We start from the raw sequence: 26,683 nt of genomic DNA, 5'->3' as shown, positions 1-26,683 counted from the left end.
GAATTAAGTTTTAAACAGTAGAAAGACCTCCATAGCTTTACATGTGCAGTTCCAATACATTACAGTATTTAGTAACTATAAATTAATGAATTAATGTTGGTCTACACTAGGCAGGATTCTGACCCTTACAGGTTGGCTTGAAAGCGAGCATGCTTGTAAATGTGTATCTGTGGCTCTAGCAGTGTCATTTTGCTGAGATCACTTCTTAAATCTTATTATCTCTTCTGATTCCAAGTATCAAACATCCAACTGTGAATCATATTGTCTAGCTGATCACATCTCCTGAGTGGATTCAGAAAGCAGGACATTTGCCTATAAGAATTTTAGAGCATGGTTGGCCTGTTACATTTTGTGTAGATCCTGCTGCTTTATCAGCGATTCCCTAGCCTATCGCAGAATCCACATCTCTTCTCAAGTACCAAAAAATAACTAAGTGTCTATCTAAAGGCTGTAAATGGCATTGAAATTTCTGTGAGCTTTGCTCGCTGTTCAAATAGTAATCACCACATTCCTTTTTATCACTTTCTGCCAACTGTAATTTCCAAGGCTGCATAGATTCATTGTTACTGGTATGACGAAAAAGTGGATGATGGATTTTCTCGCTCAATGCCATGCTCAGCTAATGTGAATAAAATCTCTATGAGTTTACATATCCTTTGCATAGTACCATCTTCAAGTAACCTCTTTCCAAAACTGCTGTTTGTGCTATACTTCAGTCTTTAGCTATATGCAGTGAAACAGGGGGCACATTTTGTTTTGTGCTGCTCCAGGATAAATTATAGCTTTGTGATAGTCTTCGCTGTTATAGAACTTGGATCAAGTAATGGAATCTGTGGTTAAGCAACTTGTTTCAAGAACTGATCTGTCAAAGCCCTTCTCAGGTCATTGAGAAGTTAATTGTGGAAATTTGCAGCTGAAGTCAGTGTGTGTCTGTGTTCAGCAGGGTGACTACAGGGCTAATGAACTAGCATGAACAAAATCACCTCGAACGCTGCAGTCCTCTCAGTCTGTCCCAGCAAATGCATACTTGATTTCTAGCCTTCCATCTCAACTTCTTCTTGTCAATAAATTGAAGTCTTCAGTACTTTACATACAGATGAAGTTCTGCATCCTCTTTGCAGCCCAGCTGGATAAGAATATATGAATTACCATATAGTAGTTCAAAGTGTTTTGAATGAGATTTATTTCCAAAAATGACTTATCAAGGATGTCAGTATACTGAATGCACTCAACTGGCCAGAATAATGGTGTCAATTGGAAACTGAAAGTTTTATGGAGAAAAAATAAGTACAATTTCTCTTTATGTTAATTCTATTCCCATCTACATTTGCTGGTTTAGATTCATTCTTGTAGCATATACACTGTTACCTCCTATTTCCTTTTTGGTTCTGTCTAGAGAGCCCTTCCAATTTACTATTCTAGGAAACATTTTCTCCAGTTAGTTCAAGATAAGATTTTCTTTTTCTTTTCTTCTGTATTGTGTAGCATAGAATAAAGGATCTCGTCTGGCATTTGGAATTTGCCTTGACAGAAAACTTTGGCACTTTTTTTATTTTTTTTCTGTGTAGTTAATGACCCCAGACCTATAAATCCTTACTTATGTGTACTGTACTCTATTTAAATTTCCATCAGAGTGAACTTCATTATTTATATCTAAATTTAGATTTAAGCATCTTTCCTGAACACAAATGGGATGTTTTCTTCAGGCAGGAAAGCATTGAAAATGAAATACAAATAACGAAAATAAAATTCAGACAAAGAAATGTTGATGTGAATAAACAGTTAACATCCATTGTCTTTTCATTCATTCAAATCAAGTTTGAATCAAGCTAACTTGCAGCCTTACCATGTGGATAACATCATATATGCCCTACTGCACTTTTTCAATGAAGGTCTGTTTTCTGCAGCTCTTTACTGGTGTTGAAGACTTATGCTCAGGAGACACCAGATACATATTCCTTGTAATGTGAGTTAATCAGAAGCAGCTTTCTTCATAGTTTTCCTGATTCTCTTTATCTCTTCGGATGATATTGTCAAACAGTTTTTAACCTTCTCTTGTGCAGTGGTATTAACCTATACTTAGTAACATGTTCCCACAATTCTGCTTAACATTCTATTACTCTTCCTTTCACTAGTTCCTTGAAAATAAATACAATAATATCTTATTTCCTGTATCCTTAGGCAGTAGCTGCAAATTTTATGTCTAACTGAAGCTGGCATGTGTCAGTTACTGTTGACCCCAGTTACTGTTAAAGACTGCCAGTGAGATAAATGGGAAAATCAATTTTTTAAAATGTGTTATTAATATAATGAAATTAGGTGACCTACTGGAAGCTACTAGAAAGCCAGCGATGTTTGTTTGCAGCGCAGAAGGCCAGCTGTATCTTGGGCTGCACAAAAAAGAAGCGTGGCAAGCAGATCAGGGCAGGTGATTCTTACCATCTACTCTACTCTTGTGAGATCCCACTTGGATGCATTTCTGGCACTCCAGGACAAAAGAGACACAGAGCTGTTGGAAGGGATGCAGAGAAGGCCGCCAACATGATCAAATGGCTGGAACACCTTTCCTATGAGAAAAGGCTGAGAGAGCTGGAGTTGTTCAGCCTGGAGCAGAGAAGGCTCTGCGAAGACCTTAAAAAAAGGTGAAGATAAACTTTCTACTAAGGCCTCTAGTGACAAAGAGTAGTGGTATTAAAATGAAAGAGGGTAGATGTAGATTGGAAATAAAGAAGAAAATTTTTGCCACAGAAGTTTTGGATGCACCATTGTTGGAAGTGTTTAAGGTCAGGTTGGATGAGGCACTGAGCAACCTGATCTAGTGAAAGATGTCTCACCCCATGGCAGAGGGGTGGGACTAGATGATCTTCAAAGTTCCCTTTCAACCTAAACAATTTTGTGACTCTATAACAAAATCTGCTAGAGAACTTCTTAAGTAGGGCATTGCTTTCTTGAACTGAAAATCACTTAAATGAAGAGGGACTTAATTCAGACTCTGGTGCATCTCTTTTGCGTAGTTAGTTTTAGTAAACAGTTGTCAATTCCTTTTATCATATATTGAAGCATCTCTTAGCTGTGTTAACGGAAATAAAGCTGGCTTTCCATGCACTGCAGTAAAAGCCTGCCTTTATATCATTGAGAACTGTGCACTTCCTTGTCCTTAAAATCCTTGACATTTCATAATCCATGTCTGCAATACTGGGAAGATGCTTAAGGTTGTCCCTCCAGCTTCAGGTCTGATGTCAGTTAATGCACAGATGTGCAGAGCATAAAGACAGACAAATCATAATTGCCCTGGTATCATAAGCTAGTTCTCTAGGGACTGCTTTCTACATTCCTCATGCAGCTATGCAAATTAGATGGAAAATAGCCCTCTACTTTAATGCTTGGCAAACAGAATTAGGATTCCCACCTCAAAATAGTCTTAGGCGTGGTTCTTCTTACCTTTTTTCTGTGTAGGATATACAATGTCCCAACTACGTCAAAATGTAGGCAAAGAACCTTCTTCTTTACCAGCCAAACTCGCAAAAGGTGTTACAGTCCCTTTCAAGGGGCATAGCAACATAAATTATCTTCTATGTGGGATGGGAAATATAGGACATATACTGATTTATCTTGTTTACAGTGCTGATCACAAGGCATAAGACAGTCCTCTAAAGCAATTTTAGTGCTTACTACATGTTGTCCATGCTTGCAGTATGTAAAGCCAGTCCCTATTATGTGCAGAAGCAACTAGATTTATCCACTTTATGTACTCAGAAAACTTTTTTAAATTGTTTAATCACCATTATCCTTTTGCTCTCGCTAAAAGTGCTAACAATTAACTCCATTTGAGCAAGCTTATTAAATGTAGAAATGTAGAAAACGAGAATTTATCTGCAGTCAGAGCACGGCTCCCCATGAACAGAGCAAAAGTAAACTGATCTGCGAATCTGCTGCAAGTCTCTTCCTCCAATGGTACTGGAAGCTCTAGGGACCACAGTTTTAATGGCTATCTTTCTGAGAGACAGAGGAAAATCTCAGGGGACAGGGAGGAGAAAGAGCGTATTTGTTTTCAAAATCATTGAAAAAAAGAGAAGGCAAAAATCATTGAAAAAAAGAGAAGGCAGAAACTTAAAGGTGTTTATGGTGTCTGTGTAAGTGCCTCTCTGAGCCTTTAGGTTTCCAAAGGCTTTAATATATCTGGCTTGTAAGTGCCACTGGCATGTAAATGCCATTGGCTTGTAAATGCCACTAGGTTTTGAACTCGGAGTTTTTATTACTTTTCTTTCCTCGTGAAATTATCCCTGTTTTAAATGTTCAGAATGCTGTAGGCTCCCTTGCACTTTATTATGCAGATATAATCAAAGCCAAGATTTATAACCATAATCCACCAGTTCTAACCAACTGAGAATTGTTAATGCAATCACCACTCCATTCCCCATGTTCAAATATCATAACAACTTTAATCCAAGTTAATAAAACTTCTCGTCTGTAGTAATGAGTCTAGTAGATTTTTTCCCCATAATATTAGAGGATTTAAAACAAATGGGAAAATACGCACAACTGAATCCTCCTGGCACTTTAAGCCACCAGAAACCACTTATCTGAGGTGTTTTGATGTTCTTCTCAAAACCTGCATTTAGCTATAAATATCACTTTACACTTCTATAGGACTTCAAAAGCAAATTCTGAGCAATGTAGTCCAAGAAGTGATTCAAGATCCAAGTGATTTCCTTGACCTGTTATTTTCTTCTTTTTTTTTTAAAGAAGTTTTATATAAGGGGTTTTTATAAGTCAAATATTACTTCATTGCCACGTATATGCCATGCTAATATTCAACCACTTGCTTTTTCTGTGTTGATCTGCATAATTTCGGTGGGCCTTCTGTATTTCTGGCAGTCCGCGTAGATTTTTTTCCTGCAGGAAAACAAAATGCTGCATTTTGAGTGGAAGCACATGGGAAAAAAACAAGGTGAGGTAAGGAAGTGGCTAGTACTGAATACTATTCTTCCACCTGGAGAGTGGGGAAAGACTTTTACTTTTTCAGGAAACTTCAGTGTCACTTTTGTGGAATATAACTAATATGTTTGTTGCACATTTGCAAGAAATAACCTCTTTCCAAAAGATATGCCTTTGATATCCTTTTCCTTGGTTCCGTCATGGTCATCTGTTGTTGTGTCTGTTTCAAATGTCAGGCTTTGGTTATCCCATGCTTGACACAGTATTTTGACTTTTGTGTCCCTCTGGTACAAATAATGAGTAAGAATGGTAGACAAGAGTGAGTTTTGGAAATGAACGTAGGTGCAAAGGGTAATACTGAGATGATTACCTAGGTAGTGCCCTTGAAGTTTGTTTGGCGCTAGGCTATCTTGGGCTGTTTTGTTTTGGTGGGGTTTTTTAAATCATACTACATTCTATGATATTGCTGTTTTTATTTCTTCCAGCCAGTATCTCTGTACTGTTTTCTCACCTTAGCTGTCTGTTACCATAGCATCCAAGCTCCTCCTTATTTTCAATTTATTTCTCCTCCTAACTTCAGTCGTGTCATGCTATTACCTGTACTATTTTAACTGATACAAAATAAGATAGTAACTTACCTCTTTGTATGGTCACAAGGAGAGTTTGTGTTGGAACTGGGACGGAAGCTTCTGCTTCCACATTCTTAGCTTTGCATTATTACTTAATCACTGCTCATTTACCACACTTTGGGCATACCAGGGAAAGTTACTGCCTGTCGCTTGGTGATGAAAATCCTCTGTTAACAATTCAGTCTGAATAAGGGATGTTTCTTCTTCACCCCAGACTCTCCTTGAGGAGTTGAATATGCTGATATGTCATAACATGCTTCCTACAAAAAAAGAAAAAAAGACAGTGTAAAGAAATTTTCATGTTAGTTTTTCAGTATCAGAAAAATTGCACCAAAATATCTTGCAGAGTAAAAACAAAAAAATGTATCTAAATTGTGAACTGGAGATCCAAGAAATTTTGGCTTCAATTTGCCATATTTGGTGAGCTACAAATACTTTGTCAAAAGTTACCAAGCAGCGTTTTTTTGATTTTGCATTTGTTAACAATGTCAACACAGTGCTTCTTCTGGGCTCCAGTTCAGTTAATCATTCCTGTTGAAGGACATTTGTGAATGTACTTAATAGTAATCAAAGTCAATGAAAGCCAAGCAAGTACTTAACTACTTACTCAAAAATAAGACTTTCAATTATCCTAACAATTGATGTCCTCTTCCCTGGGAGTTGAAGAAAAGAATTATGGTATCTCAGTTTCAGCCTCTGTGATTATCAGTGTCTCCAGTTCCAGTCTGAGTACCCCAGCTTTGAGAACATTCAGTAGCCAAGGTATTTCAAACTTAGCATTTGGTAGCAAATTCCAGAGAAGAATTAAAATAGAATATTTGAAGAGAGATAAAATCTTTTCTTTGTGCTATCACAGTTCATTTAAAAAATACTTCTGTCCTCGCTGAGTGTCTTAGGAGCCTTATCAACATCTAACATTCTTTGGTTTTGTTTCATTTCACCTTGTGGTATGTCTAAGTCTGCCATGGGTTAGACAGAAGCCAGAATTGCACAAATTCTAAAAAAAAAAAAACCATGATAAGGACTCAAGTGAAAGAACAACGATTACCAGATGAGTGGATAAAAGTCAGGTGAAAAGGGAAAAAATCAAATTCTTCTTCCTGCACTCTCTGTTTTCTGTAATAAATGGTTACATTTTTTTTCTCAGTTTCCATAGAGGCCATGTGTAAGTACCCAGATGTAATAGCTGTCATTTAGAAGTCTAGCTGTTAGTAGTCCTCTGTGTCTTAACTCAACCAGAACTATTGTCCTTGAGAGATTCCCAGCGTACAGAACTCACCTTAAGATACACAATCACCTGGAGTTCTTTTCTTATTCTGTGTAAATTATTACTAAGAGAAATAATGATGATCTGTAAAGTAGCCTCACTACATCATTTCAGCATTGAACATTTAAAGCAAATGTACATATTGAACAATGCCCCCAATTATGATTTTTTTTCTTTAAATAGGAAACAATTAATGTAATCTTGATTTAATTTTCTTCAGCATGATGTATGATGGCAAATAAACCAAATGTCATTTTGTAATATGATCACTCAATTTGCTCCCTGTATAGTAAATTGTGTCTTCGAAGCTGTTGGAGTACACATCAATCTAGTGAAGCCCATGAACCACCTGGTGTAGACTCATTTACTAGTCTAGTGTGGACTCATTTACTCGTCTACACTAGTGCTGATGCTGCTATAATTTATCTGGGCTAATTCTATTAAAATAAACTGATTACAAATCTGATAAGCCTTCTGTACCACAGATGGCAGAGATTTAACTGTGTTGTGATTTTTAATATAATGTTTGTGGTGAGAAATCCTATGTAATCACAATATATGACAAACTATAAGTGGCTCTTCAATATCTCTAACAAAGGAGGTAGACTGAATGCTTGTAGATTTCAGTGATATTTGTTTCTGTTTGCATTCAAAATAAAAGTTAAGCAATATGAGTAAATAAGAAATAAAATAATTCATTGCCTTTACCCCCTTTATCTGTTATAAAAGCATTTCATAAGCTTATTTTGGTTTAAAGAAGAAAGAACAATTTTCTCTTCACAAAGAACAACAGCTGGGTGACCAAAAAACTCTCTGTGATGTTTAGTTCCAACATAGAAGAAAATTTTTGTACATTTTAAAAAAATACTCAAAGCGTGGTCTGTGCTTTATTAAGCATTGTGAACCTCTTTTGTAATATCTGGGGAAAGGAAACTGACATATTATGCACTTTTATTTTTCCATTTTATGTTCATTTTTATGATGCATTGTTCTACTTAGGATTATTCTCCATCACATATTTATCTTTTCTGTTTTCCACTTAAATGAGTCTCTAAAATCTCCTTGCTTTCATCAATTTTCCAGAGAGCTGTGTTCTGTCGCATAAATGATATGAACCCTTCTTCTGTGCTGCCTTTAAAAGACTGACTTTTCACTGATTTTCTTCCACTTTTGTTGGTGCCACCTTCATGTGCCTTTGCCTTCAGATTGGGCTCCTGAATAATTTTGTTTCAGATTCCTGTTGTTGCTGTTGGTTATCACATTGCAGTCGTTCCTTTAGTGATTCTAGGTAATCAGTAATAGCATAGGTAACTGGCAAACAGTAGTCAGTACCAACCTTTTAAAATGCCTAATAGACACAGTATATAACAGCTCTAAGGTTCTTTCTTGCTAAGCAGGATTACTGGTTTAAGCTGTTTGTTTCAAAGAGATGTCTTTTAAATTTCATGTATAATTACAAAAAAAAAAAAAAAAGATAAAAATAGAGAACCCTCTTTCTCTAACAATACAGAATGTTTTATTTAAAGCTATGAAATGAATTATTGTTCTATTAGTAATTATAATTATTCATCTACAAGCTTACTTCATTTTATGTATTAGTATGTGAAAGTTTAGATTTTAGTTAAGGCTGTACAGACTCCGTCTATGAATGTGTTATACAGGATATAAAAAGAATGGGAAAACATATTAGGCTATATTATTCTTTTAAAGACTTTTGTCAGTGTAACATTTGAGCATCATTCAGTCACACAACAAGTGTGTCTGGTTGGGGAGCAATCTATATGTTCACTTGTTATGACAAAGATGTTTTGTCAGGATATTGTGTATACTCTTACTGTGGACTTTTTGTGTCAAGTTGATTCATTCTAATCTGTTAAAAAAAATTATAGCATCTGAGAGAAAATCTGATTTGCTGAAGTGGTTTAAATCAAATCAGAATCAAAGCTGTTTGTTGTTAGCAGAACATAATTAAGTGGTAATCAGTGAATTATACATTCGGGACCAATAGCAACAACAAAAACATATACCCCACAATACCAAACACTTAGAAAACATTAGTAAACACCTACAAATTTCCAGGGATCCCTCTGTAGCAAATCCAAAGAAGGTGTAAATCACCCGTACAGAAACACACATGCAAGTGTATGTGGCTGCATGCACACACAGCTGCATACACATCACCTCCCCTTGCAGCCTCTGGGTGTTGCAAACCTCCTTCCTGGCCACATGGGCCCCTGCCACATGCCTGCTGATGCACACACCAGTGAGGCCAGTGAGGGAGCTCCCTGCAAGGTGCCACAGGAGCCCCTCTGCCTAGGGACCCTTCTCTGTGTCCTCCACCATGATGGCCCATAGCGAGGTGCAGGTGACCAGCAATGCCCCACAGCAAGGCTGTTCTGTCTGTCCCAGCAGCTCTTGGAGTTCCTCTTCTCTTTCATAGTTAGTCTTCTACTTCACAGTGTTTCTGGGGTAGTCTTCTTGACTTTAATGAGAGGCCTGTAGTAACCACAAAATCTCACAAAAAAAAAAAAAAAAAAAAAGTGGAATTAATTCCTTGTAGATTAAAAAAATATATTTAATACGTCTCAGATATTTTTAAGGTAGGAATAAGAATGCGCAACAGGAATTCATCTGCCTTATTTCAGAACATTCTGACAAAATTATAATGATGGAAGAAGCTTATAAAAATTCTGCTAAAATTCAATATATACAAAATAAGAGATTGTCTTATACAATACCAATATTTGGGCAGACTTGATCTTGGATTTGGGACGTAAATATAGATACAGTAACATTCCTTGTTTGGCTTTATAGTAGGAAAGATTACATATATAAGATGGAAGAATGTAGTGTGGGAACAGAATACATTTCTCTTTCTCTTAGAAGACAATGCAACTTAATTATACTTCTATATTTCTGATCTTTGCCTCCTGAAAAACATATATGCCTTCCCTGGAAACCCCATTATATGCATTTACTTTCTAAATAATCTAATTGTTTATACAGGAATATGTCCTGTTAAAAGGGAGGTGAGTATTCCAAGGAGAGAATGCTCAACAGTAGTTAAGTGTAAGCCTATTCAACAATTTTAATTGGAAGGATATATTTTAATTAATTATTATTGTTTTCTAATAATGCCAGTTTATAACAACAACAATTGTTCCCTGATACAATCTTCCCCAGCTTCTCTTGTGAAAGTTTGAGAAGTTATTCACAATGCTTTTTAGGTAAAGATAACAATGAACTTTGAATTATTATTACTTTTGGTGCATTACCATCTGCATTGTTCTCTGACAGCTTATTTGTTTAAAACTGAAATATTGAGTTGTTTACAATCTGATTGTTTCTGTTGCAATTTTGTTTTATTCACCTTTTTTTGGTTGTTTTCATTATTTATATTCTTACATTTTCATCCATTATTTGCTCTCTTCATTAAAGCAAAAGTTGCTTAGCTGGACTCCTTCTAGATATAGCTGTAGTTTTGATGCCATTTCCAATTAATCTCACCCTTGTGTTGATTTGGGTTGAGAACTCATTTCTAATAAGCAAGCAGGTCCAAATAAAAGTACATAGAGGAGTACATTCAGGAGGACTGAAGGTTTTTCCATGTTCAGCTTTTCATTTCAAATCTTATAAAACCAAAATGTATCTGGGTGGGCAGATTTGAACATGGTAATCTGCTTTTTGTAGTTGTCCTAAATGTACTGTTCATGCTAAACTGTTATTTTTCTCAAGATATATGCTTACAGAAGCCAGACAACTTCAAACTGATTAGTTAGGCTTATTGTTAATACGTTCCTATTACAGGCATAGGGGGTTTATTGTATTACATACATTATTTTATTGCAGTGGTTCCTTCTGGGAAGAGGGGATGAAAGGCCGTTTAGTTCTATAAATTCTTCTGAAAGTAGAGACTCCCTATAATTCAAAATGAGCAAATTTGCTTTCAGATAGCGCTTTTCACTTAGATAACATAGCATGAATTTGAAGCACTATGAAAATGCGAAGTCTGATTCTGATAACTGCACATTGTACTTGGTTTGGAGTTGGGTGGGGAAGGTACGTCAGTCTAGATTTACATTACCTGGGATTCAGATTAATGGCATGGCTGCATTTTAAGAGCCCCCCATGATCTCGTCTAAGAATCAGTAAGTAAGGGGATTATCTGACCAGCGTTCCTTTTTCTAAACCAGACAAAACACACATCTATTTATGAAGACGTCTCCTCTGGCTACCTCTCTTTATTTTTAAATACCCATTGCCAAAGCCTTTCTCAATAGGAGAACATCTGGGAATTGAGTGTGATTTCTTCTCCATATAGGCACCAGCACCTAATGCTCTATCACAGAATGGGCTCTCAGGAGTTCAGTAAGGCAACCTGTGTTCTTAATATGATGTTACAGGAAGCAAAAATGTATTTCGGTCCAAGTTACAGGAGAAGAAATAGAGCTGAGATTCATATGCAGCAATTCTCGCTTCTTCATTCTGCGCTCAATAAAACAGATCGATTATAAAATAGCTTGTTTCCTGCAAAGATGCTGTAACATTAGGCATTGAATGAGGACAGTAAGTAAAGGTTACTCTGTTTCATAACTTGGTGCCTGATTTTAGTTCAGTTTGCCTGCTGCAGTCTTCCCTAACATCATATGACTTCATATTATCTTTCTTCTCACAGGAAAAAGCTATGTGTATTTTTCATGAGTTAAGGGAGTATTGCAGATATACGAAATATTAAGAAAAAAAAAAAAATCAAACAGAGAATAGGTATACCTTTATAATTGTGTGTGAAACTGGGAAGATGTCAGTTCAGGAAATATTTCTTCCTTTTTCTTCTGTGCTCTCAGTACAGTCCACATAAAAAAATCTTTGTTACATTTTCAGCTAGTCTAAACTGTCTTCTGTAGAAGTACTCTTATTTATATCCTCTGAGGCACAATGCTATTAAGATTGTTATTCCTTTTCTTTCATCAGTTACACTAGGATGTATCCAACTGTACTGAGCTGGTCCAGAAAGGAGAAGTAAAATTGCTGATATGTGAGTAATACATATTCACATCCCTCTTCTGGTGATTTGGAGAGATAAGAGATGGAGAGACTGATCTAAATGAGTCAGCAAAACTATGTAGAGTCAGACTGCTTTAAATGATTTACACTGAGGCTGTCAGCCAGCCATCAGTCTGTTGATTGACACAGAGATGCAATTCCAGCTAAGCAAAATTCCAGCTCGTACTCAATACAGACTTCAGCTCTGCTTTGAAAAAAGAATATTCAGACAGATTTAGTTTCCATTTTAAAGTAGGATGGAAAAAAAAAAAAAAAAAAAAAAAAACAACAAAAAATCACACAAAAACCCCAAAACTAACAAACAAACAAAAAAAAACACAAACAAAACCAAACTATGAACCTTAAAAATTATTGTTGTACGGTGTCTTTATTCCCTGGTAGTCTTTGCTAATGGCTTTGCTAATAATACCTGCTTGAACCCAACCCTAAAGGAACACAGGAAGGATGCTGATAATCCTTTCATCTGTTAGTCGCACTCTTTACTGTGAAAAGAATCTGAAACTTAGCTCTTTCTAAACTGTTTTTAGTGGCTAAGGTTTCCAGAAAACCTGAGAGTGGCAGAATTATTGTTGGCATAATTGCTGCATGTGTACTTTGGCAGGGAGGACTGGAACATTAGCCCTGCTGCACGCTGATACACACTGCTGAAACAGTTGTTCTCGTAACTGACTGCTGGAGGGCATTGTCTTTATCCTGCTTTAATAACTCTCAAGCTAGGTGCACCTGAATCCATCAAGTTGTTTGTTCTGGATTTTTTACATAGCATGAAGAGATACATACTATAAAGTCTTATGACAGGAAGATTTAGTAGTTTTTACAACCTCAAGATATGTGTTGGTGCCAGTCAAGCTCAGGTGTAAGTCTACAGGATGTTTCTGACAGCAGTTGTAGAGACAGAATTGCAGAGATATCCTAGGAACTGGGAGCTTTACTGATGAAAAACTTAAATCTCTGATGATGTAAATCAGTAAGTAATGGTAATATCTCCATTTGCGGACAGTGGGATGGCTACAGAAATTTTTTTGCTTGCAACATAAATAGCAGATATTACTTCTCCTCCTAGTCACACTGACCAGCAAGTAATCCAAATGGGGTGGAGTCTGGAGTGATATTAAAGGGCACAAGAAAGGTGCAGTGGCTTCCTTTTGAACAGTTTAAACTGGTCTACTGTGAGTTGTTAGCAGAAGGTGTAAATTAAAGGTCAGTAGGGAATTGTTCTAACTTGCCACCTCAAATAACCTTTTTTTAATGGCATTTTTGGCCACACTCTTATTTTCTGACTTGTTATCTTTACTTACCCCACCTTAGGTTATGCAGGATGCTGTAGCTTATGGAGATTTATTTGTTTTCCTGCTCAAAAAACCTAGTTCAATGATGTGGTTTTAGTTACAGTTAAATTACCCTGATAAAAACATTCTCGAAACTAGGTTAACTGAGGACGAGTATGAAAAAGACTTTATAGCAGATGTCATTCATTATGGTCTTTTGATGTCTGCAATACTGTGTGAGGTTCTAGAAATTAGCTTTATTTTTTTTTTATTTGAAAGCCAAAACATAAGGAAACAGATGCCAACAGAAACAGTTTCCACTGCAGACCATCATCCAAGTCTGATCCTAGCAATGAGATCTTGGCTGTGACACTGAGAACAGAATGGAAGAAAAGCATCTTCTGCCTAGGGCAGCTCCCTCACACACACGCATCCTTTCCCTTTCAAGCTTTACTGCAAGTTCCTGGGGACTTTTTATGAAAAGCTCAAGGAAAAAGCTTGTGGTCTATAAGGCATGCCTTCATGCTGCACATGTGACCTTTATCCTCACTGAAAGCATTGCTGTCAAGCTGCTGAAATGCACTGCTATGTGTGCACTGGTGAGCAGCGGAGGTGGCTGACTTTGCTAAAAGTCACACAAGCACTGTGCAGAGCCTGGGCAGGACAAGAGAAACTGCCGTGCGCCCCTTTTGATACTCTATTCTTCTGTGGCTCTGACTGGAAAAAAAAATCACTCTCAGAGCAATTAAGTAAAATTTTGATCTCCGTAATCTCAAAAAGTTCCTTTCCTATAATTGTTCACAATGGCATACCACATTCTGATAAAGGACTGAATTTCAAAATATGTACTGTCATTCTCATGACCTCTACTTTTCTCCATTGTCTGCTAATATTATTGATACTCTTTCAGTGTTACATAACATTCACTGATCTCATTTTCCATTACCTTGCTTTAAATACAGATTTGCCTGCATTAAGTCAAACCTGGGCTTTTCTGTATTAATGCATTAATTAACTCAGTACAAATCCATCTATAGCATACCATGGACTAAGCATAGTTGCTTTTCTTGGTGAAAGACAGAACTTTTTAGGTGGACTGGAGATAGGTGAACATAGCATTTTTCTTGTTCCATTTAGTAATGGCATCTCAGTGGCATTGTTCTCAGCCTCATGTCAGGAAATGTCCAAGTGTAGATAACAAATGACAGTATCACTTCACAGATCTTTAAAATATGAGAAGCAGCTGTCAGTGAAGAATGAGACTAAGCCACTAAAAGTGAAGTGATAGAGGTTGTTGTATGGTTAGATAAAAATAAGAAACTAATGCCATTTAAAGCAGGACAGTATGAAAAGGGATGTGACGTGACCAGATGGGGATCTGCTGGTTTTGTACCTTGCTATAGGACATCCTGCCAGCAATGCATTCCTCCTGTGGCTGTGATGAAGTTGATGTCTGATAAAGGCTCCTGGCAGTGCATGCTTTAACTTCCTGCAAAATTTTCCCATGGATGTAGAAGAGTTGACTGGGGCCAAATAATTTTATTCTTCCTATAGCTTAAAGACTCTATCCACCCTTGCATGCTAAAAGTGAATACTTACTGTTATTCCATGAAATAAACACCAAAGATTCTGTTTTTCTTGCTTTTGTAATCAGCATGCTAGACATGATTGTATATAAAATGAGGATAGGAATTCACTCATCTGTAATTATATCATCTCATTTGGCATCTAACTATATGATAAGAAATCAGTGATTAAATTTCCTTTCAAAGTCTTTGTTCATCAGTCACAAAACAAGTTCAGTAATTATCCCTTAGCTATTGTGAGAACTCTGCCTTCATTATTACATTTCTAATTGTTTTCAGTTAAGAAAATTTATTTTTATAGATGGCTCAGCTGACGCTTTCAGACTGTATGATTCTTCATTGTTTTCAGTGTAGAAAGCAGGACCTATAGATTATGTTAAAATAAATTAATATTTTCCTTCTGGTATATACAGTAGGATACATACCATGTATCTATATGAGTAGACATTATATTTTGTTCTTCTATGAGGCATTTCAATCCAAAAGGTTATATAAATATTCACAGTTTGCCTGAAACTGCCAAGAGCTACAGCATCAAAGAAAAATTAGTTTTACATTGTAACTGTGGGTGACATGAACCCATCCTCTCTGTGGAAATGTCATATTTATCGTCCAGTTAATTCTGCAGACTTAATCTGTATGTTTTTAACCATTAGCTTGCAAGTCTCTTGTTGGGGAATTTTTATGGTATCCCTTCAGGTGAATTAAGCACCTTGGTACTTCAGTATAAATGCTTTAATGCACAATGCATTGGACAGAGTCCTACTGCTACAGGGAGTCTGCACAGGTGTGACATGAGCCAATTCCTGAGGTACCCTTGCCCCAGCACCAATCCTTTGAACATCAGTGTAGGACATGTCAGCCCAGCACTGAGTCCATCCCCCAGCCCAGCTGTGCTGCCTACAGATGGCCCCAGTCACTGTCCATGATCACTGGATTGCTACAAGACAGCACTGCGGCATTTCTTCTCTCATCACTGAGAGAAACTTCTCTCACTTAGTCCTTCTGTCTCTGACATTCCTGTGCCCAGCCAGGTCAAACCCTTCTTGCCCTCCATGCCAGGTCATTCTTTGGTCACAAATTACCCATGCTGAGCTGATAAAATTTGGACTTCACCTTCGCTCCACTGGTTGTACACACAACTGGGTTTCCAACTCTTGTAGTTTGACAACATTTGCTGGATTTTCAGACATTTATAGGTCTGTGTATATATATGTAAAAATATAGCTAAACATGTATAAATATATGTGTAGCATGTAACAAAGGATAGCATGGATAGGCTACCGTAGGAGTAAGCTTCTTCCTAATCTCAGAAAATATGCCAGAATTGTCTGTTTGTCAAGAGGGCATTGGTGTGTTGAACTCAAGGGTTGAGATCCTCAAACATTATAAATTGCTACTACTTTTCTGAAATAATTTGAGATGTAGAGGAGCCAAGGATCTGCTCCAGAGATTCTTCCACAATAGAGTATGAGAGAATATGATGTCATTCACAAAATATGTGCAAATAACAGAAGTTAGAATGGGAAAAGACTTATCGAGGTGTTCTTGTGCAAAATAAAACTGTTCCCAGTGCTCCGTCTGTAATGTTTTGTCCAATGTGCTGACACTGGTATTGGTAAACCAGAAGAAGTCCAGTCGTTATATTCCACTTCATTCCAAAAAAGCTGAGTAAGAGGTTGGTGCTAGGTATGTTATTTTCTGTCATCTATAAGATTGGTATTTATTTTTGAGCAGTGTTTGTTGGTTAACTGCTGCCACAGAAACCAGTGCTGCAGAGGGAGTACAAAATATTGTTGATTCCCTCTTCATAAAATACTTGCTTTAGAAAGATTTCTTGCTAGGTTTTGTAACACAACATGAACTGAAATCCAGGTTGGGAGGCTAGAGTGGAGGGGAGTGTATGTTGCAGTGGATCTTTTTCTTAGAAACCTCAAAAGAGGAATTGAGAGACTGAACAAATTACACTCATCTTTTGCAGGTAGCTTTACGTCTGAAAGGACCATGCTGCTTGGTACTAAAGAAGCTTGCAAACTGTGCTAAGTAAAACATTTCAGATAATAATAATTTTTATCCTAAACTAAGTTAGTTGAAAAAGTTTTAACAGGTGAATTTTGTTTCCAAAGGTGCAGTGATCATCTGCAGGAGTTGAACCCACTAAGTGTTAAGGTATGTTATTTATATTTTCTATAATTAAATAAATTTTTGTGATAATGTTTTGTATTACTGTTTCCTTTTATGTTGCAAGAAAGTTAAAAATGGAATGTTTTTATGTTTACAAATGTTAGGATTCTTTTTCTACTTAGACAAGCTGGGATGTATATGATGATATTTTGGTTGATCACCACAGGTTGATCATAGGTCATATATTTCACACTTCTTAAATGGATGCAACAGACTTAACTGATTCATGAGTTGATAAGTTTCTTTCTGTTTATGTCTTCCACTCTTAAATCAAGAAATCTGAAAAATGAAGGAAAACATAGTGGAACTTCTGAATGATTTTATTAAGCTTTTTTTTATTGAACATTCGTTTTGACAGAACGTGTATAAAAGCTCGAGTACCTGCATCTGATTATTTTAGAACTTCAGCTCTAGATCCAAGACTGGGAAAATAAATAAATCAATGGAATTTTAAAGACTCAGGAACTAGATAGCAAATAAAAATGCAGCAACTTTTGAAATCAAAAATACCCTCTCCAATGTTAGTGTTTGATTTTATGGCTGTTGGCGTTCTTCATTCATGTTTGTGGCTTCTTGTGCACTGTGAGTAAGAGGCTAGAGGGGTTAGAAAGCACACATGAATGCAACTGGGGAATTAATCAGTGAACTCTTTGGCGTTTCTTATATTGCTGTATTATCCTTCAGGTGTTCTTCCTCACACACTTCTACTCTTCAAGGCCTGAAAAGACTTTTGAAGAGTCCCTGCCCTACCCATCCCATGCTAGTTTTATTGGCAGAGGTCTCCTCCCTTCCTTATTGACATGTTCCCAGGTATGTTCTGGTAGACCCATCATCATCACCAGAAATAACAGGTGTCCATGTTCAGAACTTTTATACATGCAGTAGCTCCAATGGGACTGGGATGTGTCACAACTGTTACATGAAGCAAAATATTTGCACGCATATGGGCTATATGCCTCATTCGTGACCCACTGGAGTTGCTACTCATGTTCAGACCAATTGACATCAGTGGAACAACCAAGTCAGCCAGTTTTAACACTTTTCATGTTGCAGTAATAGTCAGAATAGTTCTTGTACCCAATGTTGCTACTTAATTAATTCGAACTAGTTCGCATGCTGCACTTACCTTCACATTAACTTCTGATAACTGCCAGACACATGATTTCAATGGTTTGGGCTCAGTTCTCAGTAGGTGACTATTCAAGTAATTTTGGTTTTGATTAGCATGTTTCGTTGACTGGTCAGAGAGGACAGAAGTCAAAGAGGTCATGGAGAAGGAGCAACTGTATTACTCTCAAGGCTGCATATTCTGCTATGCAGCAATTTGCTGATATCAGTCCTCCAAACCAATAACCAGGACTGCAAATGGAAATGATGCCCCTAAAACAGTTGATACTTGTAGGCTGGAGCCTCTGCATTTGATGCTAGAAACTGATCTGTTAGCACACATATACTGTAATCACCACTAAACAGGTACCAGTAGAAGATTGAATTGTATTTCATCCTACCCCATAGCTTCAAAAAGTCTCCCTAAACTATCAGGAGAGATTTAGACAGCACCATCACACCACTTTCTTTTCTGAAAGGTCCCATTCTCTGTTATAGCACCTTTTCACTTCTTTGTTTTGTTGCTACCTCTGTAATCACATCTGTCACAAATGCACTGAATGAACTGAAAATCCAATACCAATGTTTAAAACAAATCATCAGAACTAGCATTATTTTGATTGCATCCATGTCCTCTTCTTTCCACTGACCCTCTCCTCATTCTTTGCTTGTGCTCTCGATTTAAGTGGTTAACTCTTAGGTCAGTTAGTGTCTCATACATCTATATGGTGTGGTACAGCAAGAAACTCCTCTTATGCTGTCCTTCTTTTCCATTATCACTACTGAAAAAAATACGATAAAACAGAGGGCGCAGTTAGTATATCCCCATAGATTATACAGAACCAGCCAAAAAGCAGTTCCCCACATTCCTTATTTCTTTGTTCTTTGAGATCCAGGCATAGTCATGACGTTGCAGAACAAGACTAGCAAAAAGCTACTACTGCAATGAGGAGTGTAATTCCAAAACGTGAGCAGTATTTCAGACCACCACAGGGTCTAGGCTCGCCAGGAGCAGGGAAAAGGCAAACAGCTCACACCAGTAGTAGCACAAAGCCTCTGGATATGTAAAAATTGGTTTCTACTTCGGTCACACATACCTGAACAAAGAGAATGCAAAATGTAACCCCTTCATTTATGAATTTTGCTTTTACAATGGTGGAAATGCAACAGAAGGTGCAGACCTGTTGTGAGCACTTGACTTGTTTGACTTCACTGATTCCCATGAAGTTGCACGCAGTTAGGTATTTGTTGTATGGGACTGTGCTTTTAAAAGTATTCTCCAGACTTTGGCTTTACTGTCTCTCCAGTGTTATTACCTCAGTTCACTTTTAAAAATTGGACTGCAATAATGGTAAAAATGAACAAGTAGAGAATGAAATTGATGTTAAATTTTAAACCTGTCTACTTAAATAGGGTTCTGGGGTGTTTCAATATAGCGTCATGTTCTTCTTGTGCAGATTCATTTTTAAAATGCCAGTGTTACTGAATGTCTGTGACTTCAAAAGTCACAACCAATATTGCACTTAAGACACTGTCTTAGCAGAATAGAGACAAAATAAGCTTTCTTCTGCTGATATAAAATAATATGCTATTATAAAGCAGATTACACTGATTTGTCTCAAGGTAATGTGAAGTAGGCAAAAACTGATAATTTTTTAAATTCTTTCTACCATTTTATAAGATTTCACAGAATCACAGAGTGGTTGAGGATGGCAGGGCATCTGTAGAGATAGTCTAGTACAGTGCCCCTGTTCAAGGCACGATCATCTAGAGCTGATTGCCATGTACAGTCAGGTTTTTAATATCTCCAAGGATTAAGAGTCCACAGTCTCCTGGGCAACCTAGTCCATTGCTCAACCAGCGTCACAGTAATTTTTTTGTTATGTTCAAAGAGAATTTCATGTATTTCACTTTGTGATTGTTGCCTCTTGCCTTGCCACTTGGCACCACTGGAAAGATTTTAACTCCACCTTGTTCAGTCCCTCCTGAAATGTATTTATACACATTGATAAGATCATGCCGATTTTGTTTTTTTCTCCAAGCTGAACAGTCCCAGCTCTGCTATCCACTCCTCATGTGAGGGATAGTCCAGCCCTTCATCTTTGTGTCTCTGTGCTGGAGTTGCTCTTTCTGTCCATGGCTCTGGTACTGGAGAGGCAGAGCCAAGTTCAGCAGTCCAAGTGTGTCTCATCAGATCTGAGCAGAGGGGAAGGAACAGCTCCCTCAACCTGTAGGCAACACTCATCTTAATGCAAACCCCTTTCTTGGCTGCAAGGGCAGCATGCTGACTTACAATCAGATTGTCTCCCAGGAACTTCATCTTTCTTTCTGCAGAGCTAGTTTCCAGTCAATCAGCCCTAACCATAGCATCATTCCTCCCCAGGTGCAGGGCTTTGTATTTCCCGTTGTTGAACTTCATGAGGTTCCTGTTGGCACATTACTTGCAGGCTGTTGAGGCCCCTCTGAATGGCAGCACATCCATTTGATCTATCTGTACAATCTAATGGTTGGACTTGATCTGGAGGGTCTCTTCCAACTGTAATGATTCTATGATTATTGGCCACTCATTTCTGTTTTGTATAATCTTCAAATTACTGGAGGTGCACTCTTGCCCAATGTCCAGGTCTTCGCAAATGGCTTAAACAGGGTTGGCCCAAATATCCAAGCCTGAGGTGAACCACTAGTGAAAGCCCTCTTTCTAGAATTAAGGTCCCTGATCAGAGTACTTTAAGACCAGAAGTTTAGACAATTTTCAGTCCACCTCAGTGTGCACTTATCTAACTCATACTTCATCAGTTTGTATTCAAGAATATAAAGCAAAATAATTTTTAAAACCTTACTAAAGTTAACAGCATCTGCTCTCTATCCACCACATTCATGATCTCATCATCAAATGCTATCAGGTTGTTAAGCACAGTTTCCCTTTCATAAATCTGTGGTGACTACTACCAATAGACTTCTTGTGCTTTATGGGTTTGGAAGGGTATATGGCTAGATTTTTATATGTTCTCAAACATGATGCTCCTTCATCATGGGTAAGTCTTCATTGCTCCAGACATTCCCTCTGGTCTCAGGGGTTTGGGATTCCTGAAGGCTCCTCTTGCCAATGAAGAAAGAGGTAAAGAAGGCACCAAGTCATGCTTTTCTGTGTCCTTTTCCATGAGATCCATGGTCCCATTTGGAGGTAGGCCCAGCCTTTACTTGGTCTTCCATTTACTGCTGAACTACTTGTAGAAGCCTTTCTTGTTGACATCCGTCAACAAATTCAACTCCAGATGGGCTTTGGCTGTCCTAACTGTATTCCTGCTCTCTCTGACAGTGTACCTGCTTCTACCTTCTGCGTATTTCCTTTTTATGTTTGCTTTTAGTCAGGAGTGCATCTATTGAGGCCTCCTACCACCTTTATTTGACTTCTGCATGTGATGATGAAAAAACCCTGAGCTTGAAGGAGGTGATCTTTGCAAATCAAACAGCCTTTTCCAAAAAAAAAACACAGAGGAAAAAGCAGGTAGTGGACACTAATGGGCTTGCTACAAGAACTCTTCAGAAGATGACAAGCAAAATAATTTCTAAATAATCAACTAACTGATTTGATTTTATTGTTCACAGTAACCTAAATCTCATCTATGAGCTTTCCTAACCCAAAGCTCTGCCATAGATAATGCAACAAAAATTACTGGCAAGCAGTGGGAACTATCTGTGTTGGGCCTTTTCTTTTCTGGAAAATTATACCTTGTTGAGTAGTCATTGTATTGACTTATTTTCAGTGTCTAGGATTTCAGCACCAAATTTGTTTCTCATGATTGACCAGTTGTTTTTTTTAGAAAACCCAGACATTATAGATGAATGACATCACAGAAAATTTGTTCATGTTTTTCCCACTCCCCAACTTTTTTGTTGAGTCTTATATAAATTTATGTTATATAAATCTTGTTAAATTCTTGTCATATTTTTTCTCTTTGTTGCTCAGTATTCATTCCTCAACACTTGAGATTTCTCTACAGAGCTCACCTTCTCTTTAATCCTTGCTGAATTTTTTCTGGTGATTTTTGTAGTGGATTTGACCTATGAAACAGAATTGACATGTCATGGTTTAACCCCAGCCAGCAATTAAGCACCACACAGCTGCTCACACGCTCCCTTCCCAGTGGGATGGGATAGAGAATCAGAAAAGTAAAAGCGATAAAACTCATGTGTTGAAATAAAGACAGTTTAATGGGCAAAACAAAAGGTGCACATGGCAGAAAAGCAAAACAAGGAATTCATTCACTACTTCCCATTGCCAGACAGGTGTTCAGCCGTCTCCAGGAAAGATGGTCTCCCTCACGTGTAGTGGCTGCTTGGAAGACAAAAGGCCATAACTCCAAATGTCCCCCATTCCTTCTTCTTCACCCAGGTTTTTATTGCTGAATATGATGTGATATGGTGTGGAATATCCCTTTGGTCATTTGGGGCAGCTGTCCAGGCTGTGTCCCCTCCCATCTTCTTGTGCACCCTCAGCCTATTTGTTGACAGGGTGGTGTGAGAAGTAGAAAAGGCCTTGACACTGTGTAGGCATTGCTCAGCAATAACTACTATCCCTGTATTATCAACTTTGTTTTCAGCACACATCCAGAACATAGCCCCATACTAGCTACCATGAAGAAAATTAACTCTATCCCAGCCAAAACCAGAAAAACTAGGGAGATTATCAAACACAGCTTTCCTTTCAACATATCTTTTTTATTTTACTCTGCCTTCAGAGCTGTGCTATTTATAGGAGAACATGCAAAGCCACCAGTTGCCACATGTTTGACTTTTCATCCTTAAATTCTTTTAATACCTTTCACGCAATTGCCTTGTACACAGTCTGCTCCGTATTCTTTGCCTCTTTCTGCAGGTGAGTGTACACTGTTTTTAAAGCACTGGCCCATGTTTCACCCTGACAATAACTGAATAAAACTTTTTCATTGTCCTTCTGGAAGATATTAATAAGAGCTTTACTTCTTTGTGTAGACCCCTTTATGTGTCTATGATATGACATTTCTAGGAGAAACTTTCAGAGATGTCACTAGGGAAATCACAACCAAAGAAAAAACACCCTATATATATTGAGTTTGGTAGCAGATTTATTCAGAGACATATTAATGTGTTTTTCCTCTGTTTCGCTAAAATTAAGTTCTGCATCTGATAATGGAGAATCATCAATCTTTCAATAACTGAGCCAGATGCACTAGATTGGGTGAACAAGAGCCAGTAATATTTCAATGCAAGATATTCAGTCAGTTTTCAAAGTACATTCCATTAACCTTTCACATTTCCTACATTTGTCTGACCTTGTGTATGATGAGAAATCAGTACTGTGATTCCTGATCATTTGGTCAGCTACGTTCCTAAAACTCTGGACATGTTTGATCTCCCATTTGAAGTCATGGAAGATATGACAAATTTTGTACACTTGAAAACTTAGTTTTTCATGGTGGTGCATCTTGCCTCAGATGCACTTAACTGTCACTTTAAAACTTGGCTAAGTGAAATCCTATCCTTTTTTTTTTAGAAATATCTTCTGTTTGTATAACTTCTCCACAAACTGCCAATGACTTGTGGAGGTTGTATAGTAGTCTCTCTTTTGACCCACTCATTTTAGATCAGTTGTTCCAATCTAACAAATTTGATTTGTTGAGAAGTCATACTCTGTGTTAACCCAGTAGTGAAACGCTTTGCAAAATTAGACGAGAAATCTAGTGTCATTTTACTTAGGACATTTCTGAATTTGGGTAGAACATGTTATTTTTATCTTGTGTACATATGTATGCATTAGCACTCACATCCGTTCATACATTTTCCTGATTTCCTTTAAAAACACACAAACAAACAAACAAACAACAACAATTACATAAGCAACACTTGAGAAGACATTCCTATCACAGAGGAGAATAGGGAACATCTAGAATTTTGGAGATGTTCAGGAGTGGTGCTCAGTCACACTTTAAATTTCAATAGGGACTGAAATAAAAAGTTGGGACTCCTTAAAAAAGCCCAGATCTGTGTAACTTCTGGATGAACTGACCATTATCATAGAATCATAGAATCATAACTAGTTTGGATTAGAAGGGACCTCCAAAGGTCATCTAGTCCAATACCCCTGCAATGAGCAGAGACATGTTTTGCTAGAACAGGTTGCTCAGAGCCACATCCAGCCTGGCCTTGAATGTTTTTAGGGGTGAGGCGTCTACCACCTCTCTGAGTAACCTGTGCCAGTGTTTTACTACCCTCATCTGGATGCCATCTGGTATTCCCCATGATATCTGTGCATTGACCTGAATATGTCAGTGACAGAGGACAAAGAGGAGGAAAATATCTTCATTAAGTAAATTCAGTTTACGCAAATTAATCGTTTCTTTTACTGAAAGAGGTAGACACACTGCTTTTGGAAGTCTGGGAAAACCAACAAACAAAAAAAAGCCCACATACATTTAAAGATTGTAACAGGAGTATTCGCTTGAATTACTAAAAGTTACTTAGAAATGACAAGAAATTTTCTCAAGGAACCGTAAAACTATACAGAAGCAGAGTGCTATACAAAACTGTAAATGTCCCTGGCTGCATTAAAACTGTGTTGAAATATGCCACCTGACTACTTTACTTGTCTTCTTGCCTTTTCTTAGTAAAAAGAAGAGCACGTGATTGCATTACATCCATTTGCAGGTTGTATTTTCTATTAAAGATACTGTAAGAAATGCTACTCAGCAAAGCTCTCATGGAACAACTAACTATAATTTTATCGAATCCTTTCCATGACCCTTCTCAGATAAGATTCTCTTTGGTTCAGAATATGATATTCCATTTGAAATTTGTATGAAAAAAAATAGGACTTAAAGATCTATGTAGGAAAAACTGCAATCAAAAAAGAAAAAAAAAAAAAAGAAAAAACATCTGTTTATTAATCCTGACAGTTTCAATGACTCACTAAGTACAACAGAGCTGCATTGACTCAATAAAAGCAGATTTACTGGAACGTGAACTTCGCACTTTCTGGTCTTGATGTTTAGCAGGTGGTATTTATGTCTTTGCACTTACTCCTTTATAATATATTAATTGATCAAGTGCTCATGTTTCATTGTCCTTGGACATGGGTGATTATGTTTCAATAAAAATGTCAGAATATCTGTGTCTTCCAGGTTCGTTTCATGCATTTTGAATGCAGTTCCATGAGAGATGCTGTTGCCCATGACAGGTTGGGATTATCATGATCAAGTGCTCCATTTTGACTTCAGCCACTGGCTAAAACCTTTGTATGGTAAAGAGGGAGTGCTGGACTTTTAAAAGCATTGAACAGGTAAGTCTATTGAAATCAGTTTATTTATCGTCAGTTTCTAGGGTTATTTCAATTGCAGGTTTTTATAGAATCATATGTCACAGACTCTTTCTTCTTAATTGTAATCTCAGAGCAGCAGCTGTGGCTTAAAACAAAAAATTGCTACTAAGTACAATACAACAGAGATCAGATTAAAATAAAATTTCAGTCGTGTATCTCCAAACAGAAAGGAAACACAAAAAACATTGCACTGAATTGTGTTAAAGCAAATGCTTGTTTCAGCTGATTTGTCTAGACCATTTGCATAGCCCTATCTAACTGCCACAAAATCTGTATTCCACAAGCACAAATGCAAAGGAACGCTGTAATTTCAGTTCTAAGCAGCTCTTTATTTTGTGCAGTAAGTCATTTTTCTTCACAAAACACATGTTTTTGGCAAAAGGAGACTGACTTCATTGTGTTAGTAAGAAGAATCTCTGCTACACACGGTGGCATTGCATTAGTGTGAAAGCAATAGAAAAAATGTAAATAATTATGCTAGTAGATAAATTTAGTGGCCACTATGTAAGTTGTTCTATTAAAATGCTACTGCTTTTATGAAGTTTGGACCTGAGTTCTGAGACCTGAGTGTTTATCTCAAGATTATTTTAGCCTAATATTTTGTTTTATTATTAGATCCTGATAATTCCCTTTCATCTTCAACTAAGACTCTTGTTTCAGTGTCTAAATAATCTGTCTCACTCCTTAGAGCAATCTGTAGGAACCAGTTAGTCTACCATAAAGCAATGTGGTGTGGACGTTCTTAAACATTATCAAAAATTGATCTATCTTGTCTGATTTTGATGAATGTTTCATGAGAGAGGAAGAAGAGGGTGAACAGTTATGGTTTATTTTTTTTCTGTATATTGCTGTAGCTTTCCTCTTTTCAAGACAGAATCAAAGCTGTTTTGGAGTATGTCCAGGCCAGCTATAGATACTTGTGCATAAATTACAGACTTTTACAGATGTGAGCTGAACCACACAAATACACAGTTTGGGCCAGGAAACAGGAGGGCAATGTTAAGGTAACATTATAACTTGTGATCTTGACTGTGCAGCTTCCAGTATGATCTCATTGATAGAAGTCAGCTTAGACATAAGTGCAGAAAAGCGTACTTTACATTCGTTTTCCCAAAGTTCTGGTTTTGGAGTTCACTCAGATGCAGGTCAGGTGTATCTGTTTCTATATCATAGCTGTGCTACCATTGTGCTCTGCTTGTTTCCCATAGTTATTTGCAACAGAATTGTTTTTGTAACAGGTGGGAAAAGTACATATAATTGGCTATATAGTGCTGCTACTGGAT

At 37.3% G+C, this 26,683-nt stretch overlaps 1 protein-coding gene across 4 annotated transcripts in view; it reads left to right on the top strand.

The window, feature by feature from the left end:
• Positions 1–26,683, top strand: part of LINGO2 (leucine rich repeat and Ig domain containing 2) — a 515,822-nt gene that overhangs the window by 328,289 nt on the left and 160,850 nt on the right. For 3 of the 4 annotated variants that reach the window (XM_071801808.1, XM_065861030.2, XM_071801807.1), the window contains 2 exons: positions 16,879–16,921; positions 25,204–25,361. In XM_071801808.1, coding sequence (XP_071657909.1) covers positions 25,320–25,361 — 42 coding nt within the window. In that variant the 5' untranslated portion in view covers positions 16,879–16,921; positions 25,204–25,319. Of the gene's footprint in view, positions 1–16,878; positions 16,922–17,659; positions 17,747–25,203; positions 25,362–26,683 lie in introns of those variants that run through there. The other variant, XM_071801809.1, reaches the window with a different exon arrangement.

The sequence above is a fragment of the Patagioenas fasciata genome, chromosome Z, assembly GCF_037038585.1.
Source record: "Patagioenas fasciata isolate bPatFas1 chromosome Z, bPatFas1.hap1, whole genome shotgun sequence".
In the NCBI taxonomy this organism is placed as follows: Eukaryota; Metazoa; Chordata; class Aves; order Columbiformes; family Columbidae; genus Patagioenas; species Patagioenas fasciata.
This window is presented reverse-complemented; position numbering and strand designations above follow the sequence as displayed.